This window comes from Cimex lectularius, unplaced genomic scaffold (assembly GCF_000648675.2).
Source record: "Cimex lectularius strain Harlan isolate CLEC.00 unplaced genomic scaffold, Clec_2.1 scaffold152, whole genome shotgun sequence".
Taxonomy (NCBI): domain Eukaryota; kingdom Metazoa; phylum Arthropoda; class Insecta; order Hemiptera; family Cimicidae; genus Cimex; species Cimex lectularius.
In genome coordinates, this window is record NW_019392749.1 from 162,888 (window position 1) to 184,575 (window position 21,688).

General features: G+C 33.8%; 2 protein-coding genes across 4 annotated transcripts in view; one reads left to right on the plus strand and one right to left on the minus strand.

Moving 5' to 3' along the window:
* Positions 1-10,051, plus strand: part of LOC106672629 (signal-induced proliferation-associated 1-like protein 1) — a 39,785-nt gene extending 29,734 nt beyond the window's left edge. Inside the window, exons 2-22 of one of the 3 annotated variants that reach the window (XM_024227215.1) lie at positions 2,132-2,253; positions 2,319-2,918; positions 2,972-3,219; positions 3,284-3,423; positions 3,481-3,841; positions 3,912-4,015; positions 4,075-4,232; positions 4,295-4,401; positions 4,482-4,616; positions 6,080-6,320; positions 6,381-6,542; positions 6,602-6,695; positions 6,781-6,896; positions 6,967-7,095; positions 7,157-7,262; positions 7,321-7,482; positions 7,727-7,864; positions 7,922-8,326; positions 8,641-8,876; positions 8,953-9,096; positions 9,138-9,226. In XM_024227215.1, the coding sequence (XP_024082983.1) occupies positions 2,141-2,253; positions 2,319-2,918; positions 2,972-3,219; positions 3,284-3,423; positions 3,481-3,841; positions 3,912-4,015; positions 4,075-4,232; positions 4,295-4,401; positions 4,482-4,616; positions 6,080-6,320; positions 6,381-6,542; positions 6,602-6,695; positions 6,781-6,896; positions 6,967-7,095; positions 7,157-7,262; positions 7,321-7,482; positions 7,727-7,864; positions 7,922-8,326; positions 8,641-8,876; positions 8,953-9,096; positions 9,138-9,141 (3,903 nt within the window). In that variant the 5' untranslated portion in view covers positions 2,132-2,140 and the 3' untranslated portion in view covers positions 9,142-9,226. Of the gene's footprint in view, positions 1-2,131; positions 2,254-2,318; positions 2,919-2,971; positions 3,220-3,283; positions 3,424-3,480; positions 3,842-3,911; positions 4,016-4,074; positions 4,233-4,294; positions 4,402-4,481; positions 4,617-6,079; positions 6,321-6,380; positions 6,543-6,601; positions 6,696-6,780; positions 6,897-6,966; positions 7,096-7,156; positions 7,263-7,320; positions 7,483-7,726; positions 7,865-7,921; positions 8,327-8,640; positions 8,877-8,952; positions 9,097-9,137 lie in introns of all 3 variants that reach the window. The other 2 variants (XM_014404202.2, XM_014404203.2) reach the window with 2 other exon arrangements.
* Positions 10,052-14,322: 4,271 nt separating this feature from the next.
* LOC106672630 (docking protein 3) lies at positions 14,323-20,847 on the minus strand. Its single transcript, XM_014404204.2, has 4 exons — positions 20,469-20,847; positions 20,319-20,386; positions 16,902-17,153; positions 14,323-15,977 (listed from the first exon to the last, which is right to left on the minus strand). The coding sequence occupies exons 1-4, from the start codon at positions 20,494-20,496 to the stop codon at positions 15,306-15,308; spliced, it is 1,020 nt and encodes a 339-aa protein (XP_014259690.1). The 5' UTR covers positions 20,497-20,847; the 3' UTR covers positions 14,323-15,305.
* Between the last annotated feature and the right edge of the window lie 841 nt (positions 20,848-21,688).

The window sequence follows — 21,688 nt, forward strand, 5'->3', positions numbered from 1 at the left end:
CGTCCAAAGAACCAGTAAAGAATATTCTACATTAAAAATAACATCCTTAACACTTTGTCATATTTTGCAAAATGATCTTCAGAAATGAAAACAAAAGTCAAAATAATAAACTCAGAAATCATAGTATAATAGAGAATATACTAAATTAAAAACAATGACTTGCTGATGTAGTGGGTACATGAATAGACGTTAAAAGATACTTTCTTAGCAGAGTAAAGATAATTAACAAAAACCCAAGAAATATATTACTACATAATTTTATTTCATCTCAAATTTTAACTTTTTATAAGGGCTGTACACGATGTAAACAAAAGTTATAAAAGGAACGAAGGTTCAAAGACATCTGCGTGTTCAAGGATGACCAGACAATAAGGAAGAAATGAGAACAAAACTGAAATAACAACATAGAAATAGGAGTAGATCTACTAAATAATGTATATGGAATATCAAAAGATACTTTTAGTGGCAAAGTTATGATAATTACTACACCAAGAAATCTTTTGCTAAAACAACCGTTTTTAATGGCTATGGCAATTTCGATTATCTTCAATATGGAAATGGGTCGAACATCTAAACACCCATGGTGTTCAAGAGGTTTAACAGGGAAACAACGTAAAAAGCACCAAAACTGGAAAGAACCGTTCATTTTGGAATATCTTGGAATCGAAATCTTCCGCCCTTTGTGTGTCATGAACCAGTTTTTGTGGGTAAGGCCGAGAAGAACCGAGTCGGCAATCCGTTTTCTGAAGGCGTTTACTACCGTTGAAGAACAGGAAGTGATTCTCTGCATAAGCACGCACCCGAACAACACACGCACATGCGTGCATACACACACATATCCTTAATTCAACTTGCAGATTGACCATTGAAAATTATTAAATTACAAAATGTCTCGCTTTTAAAGTTAGCGCATCGACAAAAATCTATCGGTACAACACATTTTATGATATACCGTGGCCACTGCTTGTGAAATTTATTGTTTATGCAAAGACGATTTGACCGTCATTGTGTTCATAGGTAGTAGTCAGTGCCAACTCACTATTCGGCCTGAAATAATCTCTAAAAGGAAAGGCGTTTTTCCTGTTTGAAAGCTCTGCTAATTAATCATGGTTTTCTCTTTAAACCATTTCGATTTGATGGAAGGGAAAGTTTTAGGAAAATATGCACGTTCAAATATCAACTGGATAAATACAATTTGTCGATAGATAGTGTATGGGCGTGTTTCTAGGTCTAACTTATAGGTTTATTTTTTTAAACTATTAATCTGGTATTGTTTTGCCTCGTGTTACTAAAACATACGGTGATTGGGGTAGTGTAGTTGGTTGTGGGACTGAACACTGACGGTTTAAGTGGTATGCCACTCCCGTTAGAACCCATGTTGCCATATCTAAATGACCCCTCCACTGCCGGGGGTCAACAAAAAGCCCATTTTTTTATGGCCTGATGATTTTCCCCTTAGGGGAGGAAATAGATTATGATTATCAAAGTCGGATTTTTCACTGAACATATTTCATTTATGAAATTTAAAATATAAATAAATAATCATTTCCATTTCTCATACACCAAAGTGAATGTAGATTAATGCTGTGTGGGAGGAAACATTTTTTTCTCATCTATTACAAGCCAAATAAGAAACATTATTTCAATGGTGGATTTATCCCAAGTGTATGATTATTTATAAATTTAATAATGTGATTTGTTCATCAGTCAAACTCTCCTATTTAAAATTGTTAATAAAGATATTTTTTTTAAATTATATACAGTGATATTACAATGCATTATAAAAATTATAAACACCTAGCATTCGTAAAATTAATCCATATTTGCTTAGAGGTCATAATTGACCATATTAATTATTCCAATTAATTATCCTTTTTATCTAAGGTTTTTGGTTGAGGTGAAAAATTAGTGCCATGAGCGGGATTCGAACCCACAACCTTTAGCTCAATACACCGCTGCTCTAACCACTTGAGTTATCATGACTTCGAGCCACTGAGGCATCAACTCCTCTTCAAATCCCTCTCATGACACTACTTTTTCATTTCAACCAAAAACCTTATATGAAAAGAATTATTAATTGGAATTTTCATTATTTTGTGTATTTCCTATATTTATTTATCTTCCATTTCAGGGAGATGGGATGAAAGACAGCGAGGAGGAGCCTCGAAGCTCAAATATGGCATTAGACTACTACAACGGTAATGTACTTAGAACTGGCGTATCAACGGCCCTCCGTAGTTCATACAGTGATAGGTAATATTGAATATACTAATTATTATTTATAACATTTTGTTTTATAATTAATTTTATATTTCTAGGCATGGGCATCATCTTCACAGCTACAGAAGGGTGCAGGAAACGCTTTACCGTAGTAATTCTAGCCTTGAGTTGATGCAAGACCATGGGTATCAAAATGAGGCCAAACCAGCTACCCCTTTACTCAGAAGAGAATATGGATCTCATGGAAGTATTGATGTGATTGCAACAGACAAAACCCTAAACGGTACAGAATCTCTTTTCGAGATGTTTAATGAATTCAAAACCAAAGAGAGTGAAATAAGTTCCTTGCTTGACGAAGACAAAGCGACAAGTCCAAAGCTCAGACTGAAGTTTGGGCGGTTTTGGAACACGAGTGGAAATGCTAGTGTGAAAAGAACGAGTGAGGAGTCCATTATTTCTACCCAACAAGGTGATGAAGAACGACAAAGACGGAGAGCTTTCGCTCACTACGATTGTCGCTCTGTCACTGCGAACCTAGGCTATGCCGCCAGGCTATGTGGGCTCCTGTTGAAAAGAAAAAACACAACAACTGGAGCTTCAGCGGCTTCTATGTTGTGTGCAAGATCTTCCACTCCAGATACGCTAGAATCTGTAGAAGATGATCAAGGTGATGGAACTTCAAACGATCTTCTTGAAAGGTATTTCTGTAATGCTTTTTAGAAATTCAGCCTGTTAACATATTTTATTTTAGTTGTCCATTTTTTCGAAATGAAATTGGAGGAGAGGAAGAAAGGGTTGTAGGGCTTATGCGTGGCAGGTCGAAAAGGAAGAACGCACCAATGCATAAAACGGCTCTGGCATGTGGGATATCAATTTTGGAATTTCCTCCTGGTCAGAGTCACTGGGACGAATCACAATGTCCATATAGCGGAAACACTAGGCCTTTAGAAGCCATCGACCGTGGTGCTCAGTATTACAGAAAATTCTTTTATCAGCAAGGTAATTTTTTAAATCACTAAATCATTATGATTATTGAGCTTTTAATATCTGTTGATTTATAAAGATCACCAAAATTGGTTTGGTATGGATGAAAATTTGGGACCTGTTGCTATAAGCCTGAGGAAAGAAAAAGTCGATAAATCTAATGTAAATATGCCATCCCAGAGTATATTTAAGTATCGAGTGTTGATCAGAACTAGTGAGGTATTACTTACAATTTCCTAATTTTTAAAATAAAAATTAACATTGGTTGTTTTTCAGTTGTTAACCCTCAGGGGTTCAGTGATGGAAGATGTAATACCAAACCTGAAGCCAAGCTCGGGCAAATCAATGAACACAAAAGAGGTGCTTGAATATGTGGCACCCGAGGTCCAGATCAACTGTCTGAGGCTTGGAATCTCCGGTCCTCAGACAGAAGAGACACTGCTGAAACTTGATGAACAAGGCCTTTCCAGAAATTACAAAGTTGGAATCATGTATTGTAAGGCAGGACAGTCCACAGAAGAACAAATGTACAACAACCAAGATGCAGGCCCTGCCTTTACAGAATTTTTAGAGACGATTGGTCAGAAAGTGAGGCTGAAAGGTTTCGATAAATACAAAGCAGGATTGGATAACAAAAGTAAGAATATATATTACTATTCATATTATTTTATACCAGTTAATTGTAATAATTTTATTTTTTCTTTTAGCTGACTCTACAGGCCTTTATTCGGTTTATTCTCAGTATCAAGATTGTGAGATTATGTTCCATGTATCTACTCTTTTACCTTTCACACCAAACAACAGACAACAGGTAAATTTATTTAGGTGAAAATTGATGTTTCTAGAGTTTCTACCTTCAATTTATTCCAGCTTCTAAGGAAAAGGCATATTGGCAATGACATCGTCACTGTAGTATTTCAAGAGCCAGGAGCTGAGCCGTTCACACCAAAAGTCATTCGATCTCAGTTCCAGCACGTTTTCATAGTTGTTAGGGTTTTCAACCCTTGCACAGACAATACACACTATAGGTAATATTTTTTTAAAAATAATTTAATTAAAATTACTTATTGTGACAGTTTTTAAATTATAGAGTTGCTGTTACACGCTCAAAAGAAGTTGGTGTTTTTGGTCCTCCTATACCAGAAGGAGGAGCCTTTCCTAAGTCAAAGGCTTTTTCTGACTTTCTCTTGGCAAAAAGTAAGCTAAAATGGCAAATAATTACTAACACAACTCTGAAAAATTTCGTAACAAAATCCCATCCTAAATATCTTTTCTAGTAATAAATGCTGAAAATGCCGCCCATCAAAGCGAGAAATTTGCTACAATGGCAACCCGAACACGACAAGAGTATCTCAAGGATTTAGTCACCAACTATACCACAACCACCATGGTTGAAACAAACCAAAAATTCTGTAAATATTTTTTTTTATATTTTAAATAATAATATTTAGAATAAGACACCCCAGGTAATCAGAAAAGTTTGTACAGGTTTATATATAAATTAGTTTAGAAATATTTTATGCAGGATAATAGTCTCCCAATGAGTTACTAGCCCAGATATGCTTTCTTATAAAATTACTTATTCTTTTCAGCTAAGGTTTTTGGTTGAGATGAAAAATTAGTGTCACGAGCGGGATTCGAACCCTCGACCTGGGATTCAGCTCATTTTCCTGCTGTTGGCGAATATCGAACTCCCGATTGCACAAATGATTGTCCATTGCTAAGAAAAGATTAGAGCTAGATAGAGCTTGGTCCGGAGAGAACCGATAGTGTAGAAGGACTTTCCAAACCATGCTTCATTATCACCTCCTTTGTTGTTCTGGCAGGATGAGATCTCCCATTGTCCTGGTGAAAAATTACACATTTTTGTACATGAAAGAAGTTTGTTTCTGGACCAGGGCAAGGGTTACAATTAATCTTTGTTAGTGAATACTCAGTTTTCACAACAATGGGATTGGTTTCAACCAATGGTACAACCTCTTGTTATTTCTGTACAAGACCCATTTTTCTTCACGTGTAAGAAGAACGTTTATTTTATAACAAAATATTCCCGTCTGTTTAGTTTGAGGCTTTACTTCCACCAAGGTGAATGTGTGACCTTTCATATGAAAGAAGGCGGTGAAAGAGATGAACTAATGGAAGTTGTTGTGAGGCTGAAAAGCGTCACCAGCGGATCGGTAGCACAGGAATTGTCCCTAATCCAGCCAAAACAAGCGTCTACTTTGTTCTGTGAAAGCAATAAAAGGCAACTGATAAAATGCTGAAGCTTGTTACCGTTGGTTAATTTATGAGGAATGCATTTCCTCAGCTTTCATGAGTTGAACATTTTGGCAAGCTCCTGACGTGTTCAACTCAAATCAAGTTTGTCGGTAGCTTCCTTCAATTCATTGTCGTTCAAGACAGGTCTACCAGACCGTGATTCATGTTCAATCCACTCATTCCTACAAGAAATTTTTTTTTAACCGCATTTGGGCAGTGCGCTTACTTATTGTTTCATCTCCAAAAGTAGTGTACATTTTAAGAGCTGCCTTGGCGACCCTAGGATCAAACTAAAATTCATACAACAATTATGAACGAATGATGGGCTTTGAAGACATTTGAAAGAAAATATTTTATAATTTTAATTTTTCAATACATTTTTTCTTTATGAACTGATGCATTATCCTCTTGGTATTATGTGATGTAAACATCTAATCCTCCTTTGTAACGTTAAAGGCATTAAAACAATAAATGAAAAATCGCATGAACTTTTCTGGTAACCTGGTATTGCAAAACAAAAATGTTGTAACTTGAACAGAATTTTTCGTAATCATAAATCAAATATAAAAGATCATCCATCAATGTCTTCAATAATTATTTTATTCTTAACTTTCAGCAATGCTTTCTTTCGCCAGTAAGAAAAAGGATCGTTGGAGGCCAAGGTTTCTCCCGGATGCCACACAAAATGGAGCGATGTGCTGGCAGGTCATGCTTGATGACTTCAACGAATCGGGACTAGTCGACTGCTTCCTTGCAATATCTTCTGACTCTTTTGTTCTTATCGAAGAGACGTCTCGGGAGGTCATTTTTGTAACTCCGTGCAAGGCGATATTGGGTTGGTCGACAAACACCAATAGGTAGGTCTCGTGTTTATTTGTTTTGTAACATTTTATAACAAAATATTCCCGTCTGTTTAGTTTGAGGCTTTACTTCCACCAAGGTGAATGTGTGACCTTTCATATGAAAGAAGGCGGTGAAAGAGATGAACTAATGGAAGTTGTTGTGAGGCTGAAAAGCGTCACCAGCGGATCGGTAGCACAGGAATTGTCCCTAAGAAGAAACCCAGTCGGTCAATTAGGGTAAATTTTTAACTTTCTCGTTTATTTTTATATAAAATTAATATGTAATAATTTCACAGTTTTCACGTTCAACCTGATGGTGTTGTAACTCAAGTCGAAACCATGGGGTTGGCTTGGACTGCAGGTCTGAAGCAAGGAGCAAGATTGGTTGAGGTAAAACTAGTTTATATCAGCATTTAAAAAAACAAATAAATAAAATAAAGTGCTGCTGCTTAACTGATTATTTTTGTTTTGTTAGATTTGCAAAGTAGCTGTTTCAACCTTGAGTCATGACCAAATGGTGGATCTTTTAAAAACATCAGTAGCAGTAACGGTAACTGTCATTCCTCCTTCACCAGATGGATATCCAAGAAGGTTTGTTTTTTATTGTTTTCTGTTTTTATTTTTTCTGTTACATTACATGGTTTAATTGATGCTGTTTTAGAGGTTGCAAGGTTCCAAACTGTAAGTACAGCTCAAACCAAGAAGGCGATTATGAAAATATAAACAGCAATGACCAAAAAAGTAACAAAATGGCGAGGCAACAAGCGGTGACTGTTGGCACAAGGAAGAGGTGAGATCCTCGAGCTTATCAAATTATCCCCAAAAAATAAAAATAAAAATAAAAATTACAGATATGAACGAAGCTTTTCCCCTCCGAGATCGAGTAACAGTTCTGGATATGGGACTGGAAGCAGTAGTAAATCGTCAGCAAGCGAACGATTCAACAATTCTGCTGAGGTAATCAACTTTTTCATTTCTTTTCTTTCAAATAAGAATTTAATATTTTGATATTCAGGGACTGCATACAAGTTCATCGAGCGGTCAGTCATCTGATGAAAGATGGTATGACATATTAGAGGGAGGTATTGATGGCGATAGTAATTCTCCACCCCCTCCTTTGCCCGTTCGCCTCAATAATTACCTCCATCATGCACAGCAAAATTTAACAACCCCTAAGGTACTCATACAATTAGAAGACATTTCCCGCATTGCTAATGGCAGTAGAATTATTTTTTATAGAAATAGAATTTAGATAATTATTTTATCTCAATTTTAGTTGTTCCAAGCTTAGTCAGTGCTTTAATATGTTGAAATTTGTTCACAAATAAAGCACTTTTATTAATTCTAATAATGTATTTTTTATTGCATATTAAAATATTCAATTTTTCTTTTTTTAACTAAATTAAAATAATTTTTTATAGTCAAATGGATTTTCACTGTTGGACCCGCCACACGATTTCAAAGTTGGAGAGAAAGTTACTTGCTTGATGAAAGCAGAAAGGAGCCATGAACTTCGTAGACAACTGGAAAGAAATCAACTCGATTATCATTTAAGCCAGGTAATTATTGAAGTTACCATTTTTTAGTTTGTTCTATTTATCTATACGCTTTTGCAGAGTGAATACAATCTTCAGAGCCTTTATAAAAATGCTAATGAAAATGAGAAACCGTTGTCGCTGACATTGGATATGGCACCAGGCTCTACAAAGACTTTGAACGACGACCATTTAACAGACACTAGCTCAAACAGCGAACGCATCTTCGTCCTCACGAGTGAAGATGACTTATCGGGGAAGAGTTCACCTCTCATAAAGAGGCAGCTAAAGCATGGTAAAGAGAGCCCAAGGGGAAAGGATCCGACCAGAGAATCGGTCGGGGCCAAATTGAGACCAGGTGTCACTCCAAGATCACAAAGAAATTCAGCAAACTTGCAGTCTAGTACACTTCAGCAAGATCTGCTGCGTCTTATACACCCTGACTATATCCCACAGGGCAATGAAACCCCTGTTACACCTCCCAAGGTAAATTTTAAGATTTATTTTATGTACATATTTGAAGAAATTATTTTTCTCTTTCCTTGAAAAATATGCACATTATGAAACTTAAGTTTCATTTTTGAGAATGACAGCAAAGAATGTATTTCTAATATTTAAAAAAAAAGTTTAAATTCTCAGCTCTGAACTAAAATTTTTGGGTAGATAATTATTTCACTACATACACATACTTTTCCCTCACTTTCATTCCTCTGTTTTGAAAGTATGTATGTGTAATGCTCACCGAAAATTATTTGAGTAGTTAAAGATATATTATGCGTAATAACTACCTTCTTTGTCAGGACAATTCCACTGTCTTTGGTAAAATCCCAAGCAGCAGTAGTTCCGGAAGTTTGCCCGATGTGTTGAGATCGCCTTCAAGGGAGAATCTCTCCTCTCTCAGCCTTCGTTCTCACAGCCCTCCAACCAAAGAAAAAGACACAATTTTAACTCTTGCTAGACCAGCTACAGTTATATCCAACACATCAACAGCCTCGAGCCCGGCACCGAGTGAGAACAAGCTATCCAAAGACGAAAGGTGACTATTTTGATTTTTTTAAATCATTATTATTATTATTATTTTGTATGTCTTGTTATATTTTTATTATGTTTAGGTTATCACCAAGAATGCCTTTGAAGAGTAATATTTTGAAAAGTGTGATGCCAGATGGGCAGGATATGGACTGTTCAAGTCTGGTGGATGCAACTGGCAGAACTATGCTGCAAGTCAAGTCCGATAATGCAAATTCAGTTGAAATGTAATATATTTCTTTTAACCGTACATACATGTTCTGATTAGCTAGGTAAAATTGTTGTTTCAGGAGGGAAGAAGAGCTTTCTAAGCACATATTTCAACTAGAAAGCTGGCTATCAAGAGAGACGAGAAAAAGAATGTCCCTCGAAGAGGAGGTACGGAGCCTGCGTGAGGAGAATCGCCGTCTGCAACAGGAATCGCAGAGTGCAGCTCAGCAACTCAGACGGTTCACCGAATGGTTTTTCCAAACAATTGACAAACAGTAGAAAACATGTGCATATAGTTTGTATTATTTATCAACCAGTATTTTTTATTCTTGTTAATCTTAAAATGTTTTCACCAAATTTGATCATTAAGACTTAATCATTAACGTTAAATAGACAATAGTTGGTAATAATCTAGTCAATTACGCTGAATCCAGGTCTAGTGTTGTTAGTTGCAATAGCAATTTTTCATCGTTCTGACAATATTTTTATTTTTTTATTCAATACTACTTTCCAGCGAGTCTTGATGTATGAGTGGTACACACTCTTTCTGCTCTCTCTCCTCCCACAACCATAGGTTCTTAAGACTCCTAGGTACTTTTATCAAATCTCCAGCACAAATTTTCAAATACACTTATTTTCTTTACATACTTCTATTTATTTTGAAATTAAAACAAAGAAAAAATTAAAATTACTTGGAAACTATTAAATGGAGAACTAGTAGAGGTGGGTTGAGGGATGTGGGTGTGAAAGAAAGCAAGGGGTGAATTTTTTATTTCTGACCCCAAAAAATTAATTAATCAAGGCAATTCTGCACATCTTGACTCGTTTCCTGGATCTTAGTTATCTCAAATGTTTTTTTGGTTGTTTTTGTTTTGTACATAATTCTTTGTACTACCTAATGAATTTTTTTTTACTATAGCGGGTTTGTAAGTTTCACTTAATGCACCCTTATTGTCTAATCTATAATTAAAATAAAAGATTTGATAATTTTTCCAAAACAAAAATTTTATTATAAATTCCTTTACCTAACATTATACAATATTTGAAACAACAAAAGATACCCCTTGATAAGCACGATTCTGAAAAACAAGCACAGCCAGGTGTACAAGAGACAATGAACCTGGACGGAAAACCTGGGGATTCTCTTCGGTGAAGTCTTAGGGAGGAGGGTTTGACAATGGGGACGATACTCGAGCATGTAAACGGCCGATGCATCCCAGCATCCTCCCAGCTCTACTCGTCCAGGACAATCATACAGTTGCACCTTTACCGAACTCCATATCTATAAAACATAGGTTGGGGTTCCTTGGTTTGTATCCCACAGACCACGGGAGTAAATAGTTTAACTGTTTGCATGGATACCGAGCAAAATATAACGCATCGGTGTAATGTGCCTTAAAAACATCTGTTCATAAAACTATAGATATTTAAAGAAACATTTTGCACTTTTGTATAAATAATTCTAGTTCCAAACTATATAAATAGTATTAAATAATGATATCAACCCACTACTATTTAAATAAAAAAGATGGATCCAGATGAGGTTCTTCATCTCGTTCCAAACTTCTTTTAAGACAAAAATCATACAAATAAATGGAATATTAGTTATTAGGATCAAGTAAATAAATAAGGTGTAAAATTAAGGTTAAAGCAAGTCAGCCTCTTTATAACCCTGGCACTGCAATTAGTATTGGTGTGCATTTCCATTATTGTGTTGTTATTAAGCTTAAGCTTTTTACCACAAATCAAAGCTATTTCAAGGACCGTTGTGTGTATCCTTCAGACCCGGGCTTTTCCTATTCCAGGAGTAGGAATCTTAGCCTCCATAAACTTTCTCAAAGGACATATTCTGCCGCTCTGAGTTTATACATATGCTTCCAATGAATACAGTGTCCTAGAGGTAGTTCTGCCGTTAGCTTCTGCAATGGTACTTAGATGAACTTTTTCACATGCCTTTGTCCCAGGCAATATTTTCATTGAACCGAGGACTTATTTTTAATCCATTGTCTGATGGATCCACATTTTTGGTATGCCACAAAAGGGTTCAGGGGCAGTCATCCTCGTTGAACTTTCCTTGGCCTTTTTATCATCCTCTTCATTGGTGCCCAAACAAGGGTAATTTTCCCCAATGATTGACAGAGCCCTAATGCAAACCTTAACCACACTAGGCTTTACCACCGATGGTGTAATTGTCCTCAGTGTCGCCTGACTGTTAGAGTAGAGCTGTTAATGATACCTAGCCTTTTAATCTCATTGGCACAGACTCTGCTTAAAGACAGTGGCATATTACCCAAAGCCTATTTGAAATTTTTTGTCAAATGTGAATTTAAGGAAATGCATGCCCGGAATTGTCACGCCATTGTTCCCACAATCGACTCGGAACTGATAACATCATGCCTTAAGCTCCTCCCCTAAACTTTGCTGCTCTTTGTTATGCAAGTAGGCTATTGAAGGCTGTCCCTGCATTAGCCTATGAATTGTGGCTCTAAAGTCTCCCTAGATAAAGATATTGGGTGAAGATTCAGGATTTGCACGGCAGCAGTGGGGCATTCTCATTGCCCCAAAAGGTGTATACAAATCAAATAATTAAATCACATATTCAAATTTTATTTGAACAAAATAAAAGTCTTGCAAAGTAAAAAAATTACATTCTGATTTTATAGTTAAACCACACATCAGAGCAAGAAAGCAGAACAGCAAACTTTTAAAATCAACATTGCAACTTCTTGCTCTTTACTTATACAATGTGTTTACAGCAATTAATATCACAGTGTACACTTAATCTATTGAAATTAATTCCAGTTATTTTCTTGTTACGAAATGTCCTTTTTTTCTTTCCTAATAATTTACTATTTACAGTAGTAAAAATTGTTTTAAACAACTTTATGCTAACTATATCTACCTTTGGCTACTACTCTAGCAATATAAAAATAAAAGCACTTTTTTAAAATTAAAACTGATGTAATCAATGTCTGAACAAACAAATCAAAAAGGTGGGAAAATTATTAGGAACTAGATGTACACAAACTGTACTTATATAATTTTTTTAAAAATACATACACAATTCTATAAGAGTAAAAAATGATCCTGTAAGCTTTTGTTATACTTTATGACAAGTTATTCTTTCATTAGATCAGATCTTTTGAAAAATAAAAATAAAAATCCATTTTTTAACTGTTAATATCACTGCTACATCACCTAAGTCGTTACTACGAAACAATGTAAAAGAAGAGTGTATACAAGGGCATAATTTTTACCACACATATAACATGTTTAGCCAAAGTATACACATAACTAAATAGGATAACACACACTAGTATTATAATCATAACAATTAAACGACCACAAATTTATCAATTAAAGATTTTTAAAAATACACCACTTGATAACATTTAAATACAATTTACAATAAAAAGATTTTTTTTTCGCTTTCACAGTTTATTATAGATTTTAAATAAATGACGTATATATGGAATCGAAAGTTAATTAATAAAACTTAGGAAAGTTGGCACATATGCAGTGGCATGGTGGTACATGTTTAATTATTTGCATAACTTAAGACAAATTATGAACCAACATTCGGTATAATTAGAGATAATAAATAAAAATATAAAATCCCTAAAGCATCAGCACTTTTATGTGCAAATATCTGCAGGTTGTCATGAAGGCATCAGACCCAATTCAATTAGAGATTCATCGCAGAAAACACAAAAGGGAATCAAACCACTACTGTATTATACAAGACACTTAATGAACTCATCTCAACTCCTTACAAAACTTACAGTATGAGAAAACTAACTTTTATCAACTTTTACAATTCGAATTGTCAATTAAAAATTTTTTAAATGTACTACTTATTCCTGTACTATACCAATTGTATAGGTTCTAAAGTGAAATAAGAATTCAAATGCATATGCATACAATGATTCATAGCATGAATAAAGTACAGTGGAACTTTCATGGACACCTTTAAAAACATTTTCCTTGGACAGACAAATTCTGATTTCTCGGCATTTTCCCATTAGTTTCTTGCATTAAATTGTTGTATAAAGCAGACACTCCCAGTAATGGACGTAGCCAGCTTTTTCTTTTACACTGACTCTAAACCTCTCTTAACAGCGGAAAACATCCTCCAAAAAATGAACTTCTGAGAAACACCATTTTCCTTATGAGTTTTGTTACCAATATTTTCTCAATATTCCTAGATTTTGGTCATACCATTTTGCAAATATGTTTATATACTTCTTCAGTGTTAGACACTTATAAAAAAGTGAGAGAAAGTGAAAAACTTGCTGCGAAGTTTTCCATCAGAAAGACCCAAGGCAAATGATCTTTTAGAGAATTTTTTTCTAAATTTTTTCCTACATTTAGCCATAGACCAGGACAAATTGGAATGGTTTTGATATGCTCAGGCTTGTTAAATACCACTTTCTGGTCCACTTTTCTGAGAAAAGGGCTTAGCAGATGCAAACCATTTAGGACAAACTGTTTTTAAAGTATCTTCATGTTAGCTCGAAAAATTTAAAATAAAGCATAAGATTTTTTTAAGATCATTAGTGGACTAAAGGAACAAGCTAAAAATGAGCTTTGTCAAGGAGGAAAAGCTTCCAAGGAAACATAACTTTGCTCTTATGAACAGAGTAATTCAGTGAATTTCAAAAACCCTGTGGTCATAGAAAAGGCCTTGGTGTTTCAAAGGTGCCGATCTCTTGTAATCCCCATTGTGGCTCATCTTATAATACTAAATATTTTTTCCACTCTTATCCCAAGAGGGGAAACCTCTGTATAATGGACAATAATTCATTCCTTAAGAGTGTCTGTTATAGGGAAGTTTCAATGCATTTATTTAACTTCAAGGCAAACAGAAGTTTAAATGTTTATTTCGTCAATTTCAAATCAGTGAAAGTTTATTTATTAAATTATTGGTGTTAATTATTTTAAAATTATATTTACTAAATTTATTAGATCAAAAAAGGCAACCATTTATATAACATTTTTTAACCGATGATAAAATTAATTATTAAGTATGTAAGAAATATATAATATGTAACTTTAATTTTTGTATTGAAAACCCCTGCTTTCAGGACTTTTTTTTACTGTGAAAATATACATTTTAATACTTGCAATAGTTGACAATACTTTGATGTGAACAGTTATATATACAGATTTCTGATTTAATTTTAAGTAAAATTATAAATATTTACAACAATAAATTAATGATTTAAAAAATCAAAAATAGAGAATATCTTAATATTTATATGCACAATCAATTAAATTTATAAATTATAAGAACAATTTAACGATAAATTTTATGTGAAATCAATCTTGTTGACTAAGCAAATACAATTAACACGTATGTTTACATAAATATTTTTTGAAAACCTTGTTTTCTTTTTACAAGTCTAAGTTTAATTTATTTTTCTAGAAATCTTTTCCATTTGGTTTGGTGACTTCAGTCTTAACTGTACATCATAATAACACGGTTTAAATAGAGTAATTATGAACAGTCACTTTGTTTTTCCCTTTATTTTCTGTGCATTGTATTTTAAATACCAAGTCAATTGTTAAAGCAAAACAAGCTTTTTAACAAATAAAAAAAGGTGTTAAACAATAGGAGAACTTGTTACAACGATGAGCAAAGGTAACTAATAAATATTTTGGTAAACTTTCCCCACTAGTTTCTTTAAAAAACATTTATTAGTGTGTAAAGGCTAATATTAGTGTAACTGTATATTTTGTTTTGTATATAATTTTTTTTATAAATTGAGCATTAACTAGATACTATCATAAATAATGTAAATTCCTGAAACATTAATACTGAATCGGTCAGTACATTGTTGAAATTTGGCCATTCAGGAATAGATAGTTTCACATTCCTGTATTCATATTCACTCCGAAATATATTAAAAAACATATTCATCACTATATGTTTTGCTTAATTTAACTTAACATTATATTATTAAAAATAATTTACAAGTACTTATTTACATTTTTTAGTGTTGACTGTTAATCAGAATATTATTTTTAAGAATAAAAGCCTGGATAATGGTGTTTTTTACCTTGGAATGACTTCTGAACTAACATTTCTCATATTAACAAAATATAATAAACATTACAAGTTGTAGGCCAGAATTGAAGTTTGGTGTTGAACATTTTAGCCAATAAACTTTCTACTTTTGTACACAAAGACTGCGAAATAAAAAAATGTTATTGTCTCAATGTGTTTTCAGTCTGAAAGTGAGGCAGCCTGTCTACTCGAGGAAACAAGTTCGTTAATAGTGGAATTGTGCCTGGTTTTTCTTGAACCTTCATTTTCAAAAGTAGGATGTACTGAATGAGAGAGGGCCACCGTTTTATCAAAATCTATTGTTACATAACCCTCTGATGGGCGATTCGGAGAATCTGGTGGTGGATTTTGTTTTTCAGTTGAATTATCCAAATCCAAAACAATGTAATTAACATTTCTGTTTGTAGTTAAAGCATTTGTAACCGTGTTCATCGGTTCAATGGAACCTGGTGTGAGATTGACGTAAATGGGTGTCTCTTCACTAGGCGGAGCCCCACCAAGGTTAATATTCATGTAAAGCATTTCAGTTACATTCTCCTCAGTTGGGAAAAACTCATTGGTATAATTATTGTTAGTGCTTAGAGGAGGGGAAGGTGAAACGCAACCGTTGCTAGATCCAACACTATTCAACCGTGAAGGATTATTGTAGAAAGACAATCTCGGAAGACTACTCTGCCTAACAGAAACCAGACTGTTTGTAGTTACAGTTGCGTTCGAAACAATGGTTTCAGTGTTGGAAGTTGGCTCCCAGTGCGTACCAGAAGTGGGCCTTGTTTGTACAGGCGTCGGTGTACCTACCTCACGAGAGACAGTATCCTCATTATTTCTTAACTGCAAATAAATAACATCACAAAAATCTTTTTTAAATTTAACGTTTTATCATCAAACTGGCACAGCCATAAATTAGCTTATAATTATATATGTCAATTATACATTATGAAAAATAAAGTTAAAACAACAGGATAATAACGATATGAGGTATTTTAGTATCTTAAATGAAAATCCAGTAGAATTTTGTTTATGACCCATTGTATACACCAAGCTATTATAACATAGCATTCAAAAATATCCAATCTAAGGTGACACTCAAGAAGGAAGCATTTATATAACTTCAGTTTATAATTTTATATCAACCAAAATTGAAATTGAAAGACTTCACAAAAATTCTTATGTCAGTGTTCGTCCTAATACTAAGGATCATTATTATTTGAATCTTCCTTCAGGTAATTTTAATTGGACCCAGACGAAAAAGGATAGAAAATCATTTCACATATCTTTTCTAGACCTTCCCCGATCATCAAGGTCTATATACATATTTTTTTACTGGCTTTGTCATACTTGTTTTTGACATTTTACAATTTTCAGTGGTTGGTCTTTTCAGACAGATAATAAGGCAAGCAGGAAGAAGACCAGGCTGAACTGCAAGTTCGCCACATCAGTCCTCATCACTTTTCAAAATGATAGATAGATACGATTTTGTATTATGAAATCACAATGGTGTTAAACACACATACATGACATTGAAACAAATATCAATGGTTTTTTTATTCAAAAATATCTACTAGTTCATAAATAGTGAACTCTTCTTAAATCTATCCAATTTGAACAATCACTCACAACAAGAATTGAAGATTTAAATAATTTCATCATTTTTTGTATAAAACAAAACAGAAATTTCCTAGATGGTACTTGTAACTTAAACAAAAACAAAAAATTAATATTAATACTCTAAACTAAGATTGATAATCAACATACCTGTACATTGGCCTGGACAAAATTGAAAAGAAGTTCTGCCCTACGACAGCTGAAGGAATAAATGCCTGATCCAGTTGGACACCTCCGCCCCGCTTCGAAGCTAAAAACTTGATTATCATACCCATACCTTCTGAGGGAACGTAAAGGCCATCTCACGGGTGTCTTTCCTCTTTGGTAAAAAACAAGTTCTGTGTCATTGACTTCAAGCTGTCCTGAGCTCAAGCGATTTCCGACATCGTCGACATTACTCACCTTGAAAATGTAAATAAGTTAAATGATTGTAAAGTTAAAAATAGAAGATAGACTATAGGAATGTGCTGTATCAAATAAACAAACAAGCTTAGGTCATAGTGTCTTACCTACAAATTCTTTAGTTTATCAATACAATCGTGGGAATTGATTGCGGACATTTCAAAAATTTTCCTTTTTACATAAAACAAGGAAAAGTTATGGACTTGTGTTGCCTTACAAAAATAGCTAGGAATTTTCAAAATAAATTCCAGAAAACAGTAAAATAATTTTTTTTTTTTAATTTTCAACAGTAACACAATAACATCTTAGGGCATCGGTGGCCGCAACAGTTTGGGTGTTGACACAGCGCTCACCACTGTAAGGTGAAGGCCCCAGGTTCGAATGCAGGACATACTTACAAATGGGCTTTTTTCAAACAAACAAAAAAAATCAAATTTTATTTTTTTATTTTCAAACTGATGTTCGTTGTGGTCTGCACAAGGAGACATCCCTTTGCTAACGATCTTTTTTTTTCTTTCAACCAAAGGGTTATTTAGGCTAGGTGTCAACTACTGTTCTGTTATCTTTACAAGAAGGAAAAGAGGAGCCCACACGTGAGCAGCATCCCCCAGTTGGATAAACCGGCCTGCACTGCCCACAAGGAGGACAGGCAAGAACCACAACTTTAAAGGAATCATTAAAGGAATATTCCTTGTATTTACAGGCATTTTGTGAGGTTAAGATCTTTTATCATAGCTATAAAAAAAATTTTCAACATATACATACAAAAAGAAAAAATGATTTATCAATAAATAAATCAATTGATTATTAATTAGCTGTGATATACTAGATCAAAAATGACCAAAGTGAAGAAATATGTAACAAAAAGACAAGGAAGTTACTAAAGTCGCCAATTTGTACAGAAAACTTAATAGTTGTTTACTTATTTATTCAGTCCAGATAAATTCCAAATAACTGTTTATAACAATAAAAAACCACAGATTAGTTTCTTAGTAGAATGAATAGATTGGATTAGCAAGTGATTAAGTCACTTTGGGCACATAAAATTACAAATTACCTATTTTCAAGTAAATTTGTCACAAAAAAAAATTTTTTGTAAATTTATTTAAACCTTTTTAGAGCTTGAAGATTTTTGGTTTCAATATATGCACTCTGTACTTCTCTGGAGCAAAATCACATGTATTTTAGTAGTTCCTGATTAACTTATTGTGAAGACAAATTTGGCATTTCACCATTAGTTTTTGGTGAAATGTTTGTTGTTTGCATCTTTGAAAAAATTAAGTTTTGAGTTTTTGTCATTGATTGCTCCAGTCAGAAATAAAATAATGTAATGTGTTTACGACTCCACAAACCCAAATGAAGATAGTGACAGAACAAAACAGAAAGGAGAGCCAGACAGACCAAAATGAATGAAAGCATACAATGTAACTGGTAATTTTATATTATTTTGGTCTGTCTGTCTATCCTTGCTGTTTTGGTCTGCCCAGATATATTTTGGCAATTCTCCATCTTCAACAGTGGGTTTGTATGATATAATTGTCTGTCGGTGACTTTGTCAAATTAAGACTGATTTATTAGTTATAATTTGCTCTGAAAAACAGGAAAATACCATACAAATTTGTACTCCTTAAACCCAACTGAAAATAGTAAGATGAATCTGTCAGACAAAAACAGCATACACAGGCAGAAGGAATGATCGGAAATGACCAAACTATTTAATGCGTTTAATCATTTTAGTCTGTCCAGCCCTAGCTATTTTGGACTGTCAGACAAATTTGGTATTTCTCAATTTTTAAGTAAAATAATGTAAGACGTTGAGATGTGTCTGTCTGTGTGCCAAAAATTCTCCAACTTCAATAGTGGTTTTGTATGATATAATTGTCTGTCGGTGTCTTTGTCAAATTAAGTCTGAGTTATTAGTTATAAGTTGCTCTGGTGAAAAAATAAAATATCATAACAAGTTTTTAGGGACTTCACAAACACAACTGTAGATGGCAAGATGCTTCTGATGGATCAAATCAGTAAAGACAAAGTAAAAGAATGATAGGAAAGATCAAACTACATACATTATACAATACAGCTTGGTCATTTCCGATCATTTTGGTCTGTCCATCCCTAGTTGTTTTGTATTGTCAGGCAAATTTGGCATTTCTCAATTTTCAAGCAAAATAACATAAAATGTGTCTGACAGTCCAAAACAGCAAGTAGAGGCAGACAGGCCTCTATTAAAGGAAATATGCATATATAAAACAATGTAGATAGTCATTTTTGATTATTTTAGTCTGTCCATCCTCATTGTTTTTGTATGTCAAACTAATTTTGCTATTTCTACAACTTTAAAAGTGGGTTAGTATGATACCTCTGTATTTGCCAAATTAAGCTTGTCTTATACAAGATAGATTGGTCATTTCCAATAATTTTCGTATGTCCATCCCTAGTTGTTTTGAACTGCCAGACAACCATGTCAAGTAACATAAGATTTTAAGTTTTTAAGAACCCTATAAACACAGCCTTACTTGGTGATATGCATCTAACAGATGAGAATGATTGGAAATAACAAAGTAGCTGGTCATTTCCAATCATTTTGCTCTGTCCATCCCTAGTTGTTTTGAACTGCCAGACAAATTTTGGCTTTTCTCCATTTACAAGTAAAATAAGATTTTAAGTTTTAAAGAACCCTACAAACACAGCTATACTTGGTGATATGCATCTAACAGATCAGAATGATTGGAAATAACAAAGTAGCTGATCATTTCCAATCATTTCAGATGCTCTGTCCATCTCTTGCTGTTTTGGTCCCTTAGTCTCATTTCATCATCTTCTAGGTCTGTGTAGTGGCATGTTTGTGTTGAAATCTAACAATATATAATACAAGTTGAGATAAACGCCCAAATATGAATAAAGCTGTTGTTTCTTGTAAATACTTCTCAGAGTGATTCATATTGTTAAAATGCTTGAATTAAATTGTTTAAATTCTTTAAATAATGGAGCAATTATAACACAGATTATTGACTGCAATCGAAGGAAACTGATCCCATAACGTAAAATGTGCCAATTACTCAATACATGTTATGAAGTTCTCATTTTTATTATAATTGTTGCTTTTAATGAGAATGCCATAGAATTCAACAGTGAGAGATAGCATACTGTCAAAAAAAAACTTACTTGAAATATGTTTGGATGCAAGTCATTTATATCGTGTTTGCTCGTAACACAGCCCATCTTCCAGCATTCTTCGACAAAAAAAAAACAATCAGGAAACAGAATCAAAATAATTAACCATCGTCGGTTAACAATCTGAAATTAATCGTGTACCTGATAATTTGTGTTTGACCCAAGTCATTTACAAAGCGTTATGCCTTCGTCCGAGGGTCGGTCATTTCCAACCAGTCCCAAACGTCGAGAACGCACACAATAGGTAAATGCCAAAATATTCAAACTATTAATTAAAACGTCTATCTTTTCCACACTGATAACCATAAATGTAGATAAGAAAAGTTTTTGCCAAATTTCTCACTTTAAGGATCAGATTTCTGTATGAATTTAACATGGACAGCAGATACAAACAAGTGATTAATAAAATACCGATTATTGGAAATACAGGCAAAAATGGAAATTTATTTTTTTATCAGTGGCTGAATTGACTCGTCCTTTAAAACTAAAACAAACCCAACACAATTAGCAATGTTTCGATAACAAAGATACAAGTTAAAGTATCGATAACTTTCGGCGGTACCAAGCACTATTTTAGCATCGACTAACTCCCAGGCCGATACCAATCGACTAAATTACTTAATAATCTGCCACCATTAATTATTTGCTGGCAATTGAAAGGAGTTAGTTCAAATAAAATATTTTTAATTGGTTGAAGTATAAAGCACCATCCTTTTAGGCTTATTATTCTTCTAGATTCTCTGTCCTGTGTTTTTAAATACATTTTCATTCTATTCATCCTGTTTACACTTAACATCGAATCAGATTCTCCTTCATCACATCTTTATTCTATACTCGTTCTTCAAATATAGATTATTGTTTCTTTGTAGGTCATTTGCATCTTCTGAGTGGTCATTTTGGATGAAAGTACTGATCATCCTGTTCTGCTGTGCATTGTGATATATTTTGACCTTGTTTGTTATAATTGTTGGTTAAAAGTTGAAAATCACCACTCAATATCTTCTCTTATGAAAATATCCCTTGCATTTTCTCTTTAAAAAAGTCCACAAACCTACTAACCACACATCCTCCTACATCAGCCTCTTCCTGCAATGAAAAATATAATAATAAAAATACTTTGAACACAGGGATTAGACTATCTTCTTTTCAGCGACATCTTATTATTAAATGATCTTATGAACAAAAATGTACGAAAATGAAAGTATTTCTGCTTTTTTCAATCTACTCAATGTGAAAACATTTCTTTTCGTACCAAAAACTCTCCGTTACTCAAAATTTCTTTTAAAGTTTTAAATATAAACATGTATTGTCATATTAATAAGCGCACATACACGTTTTTTAAGGGTAATTCTAAATAAACA

Excerpts from the sequence above, each read along its gene's own strand:
- LOC106672630 (XM_014404204.2), bottom strand. The coding sequence starts at position 20,496 with ATGACTTGGGTCAAACACAAATTATCAG. Across the intron at positions 17,154-20,318 it reads TGCATCCAAACATATTTCAA|GTGAGTAATGTCGACGATGT; the intron begins GTAAGTTTTTTT and ends TACATTTTCAAG. Across the intron at positions 15,978-16,901 it reads TTGTCCAGGCCAATGTACAG|TTAAGAAATAATGAGGATAC; the intron begins GTATGTTGATTA and ends ATTTATTTGCAG.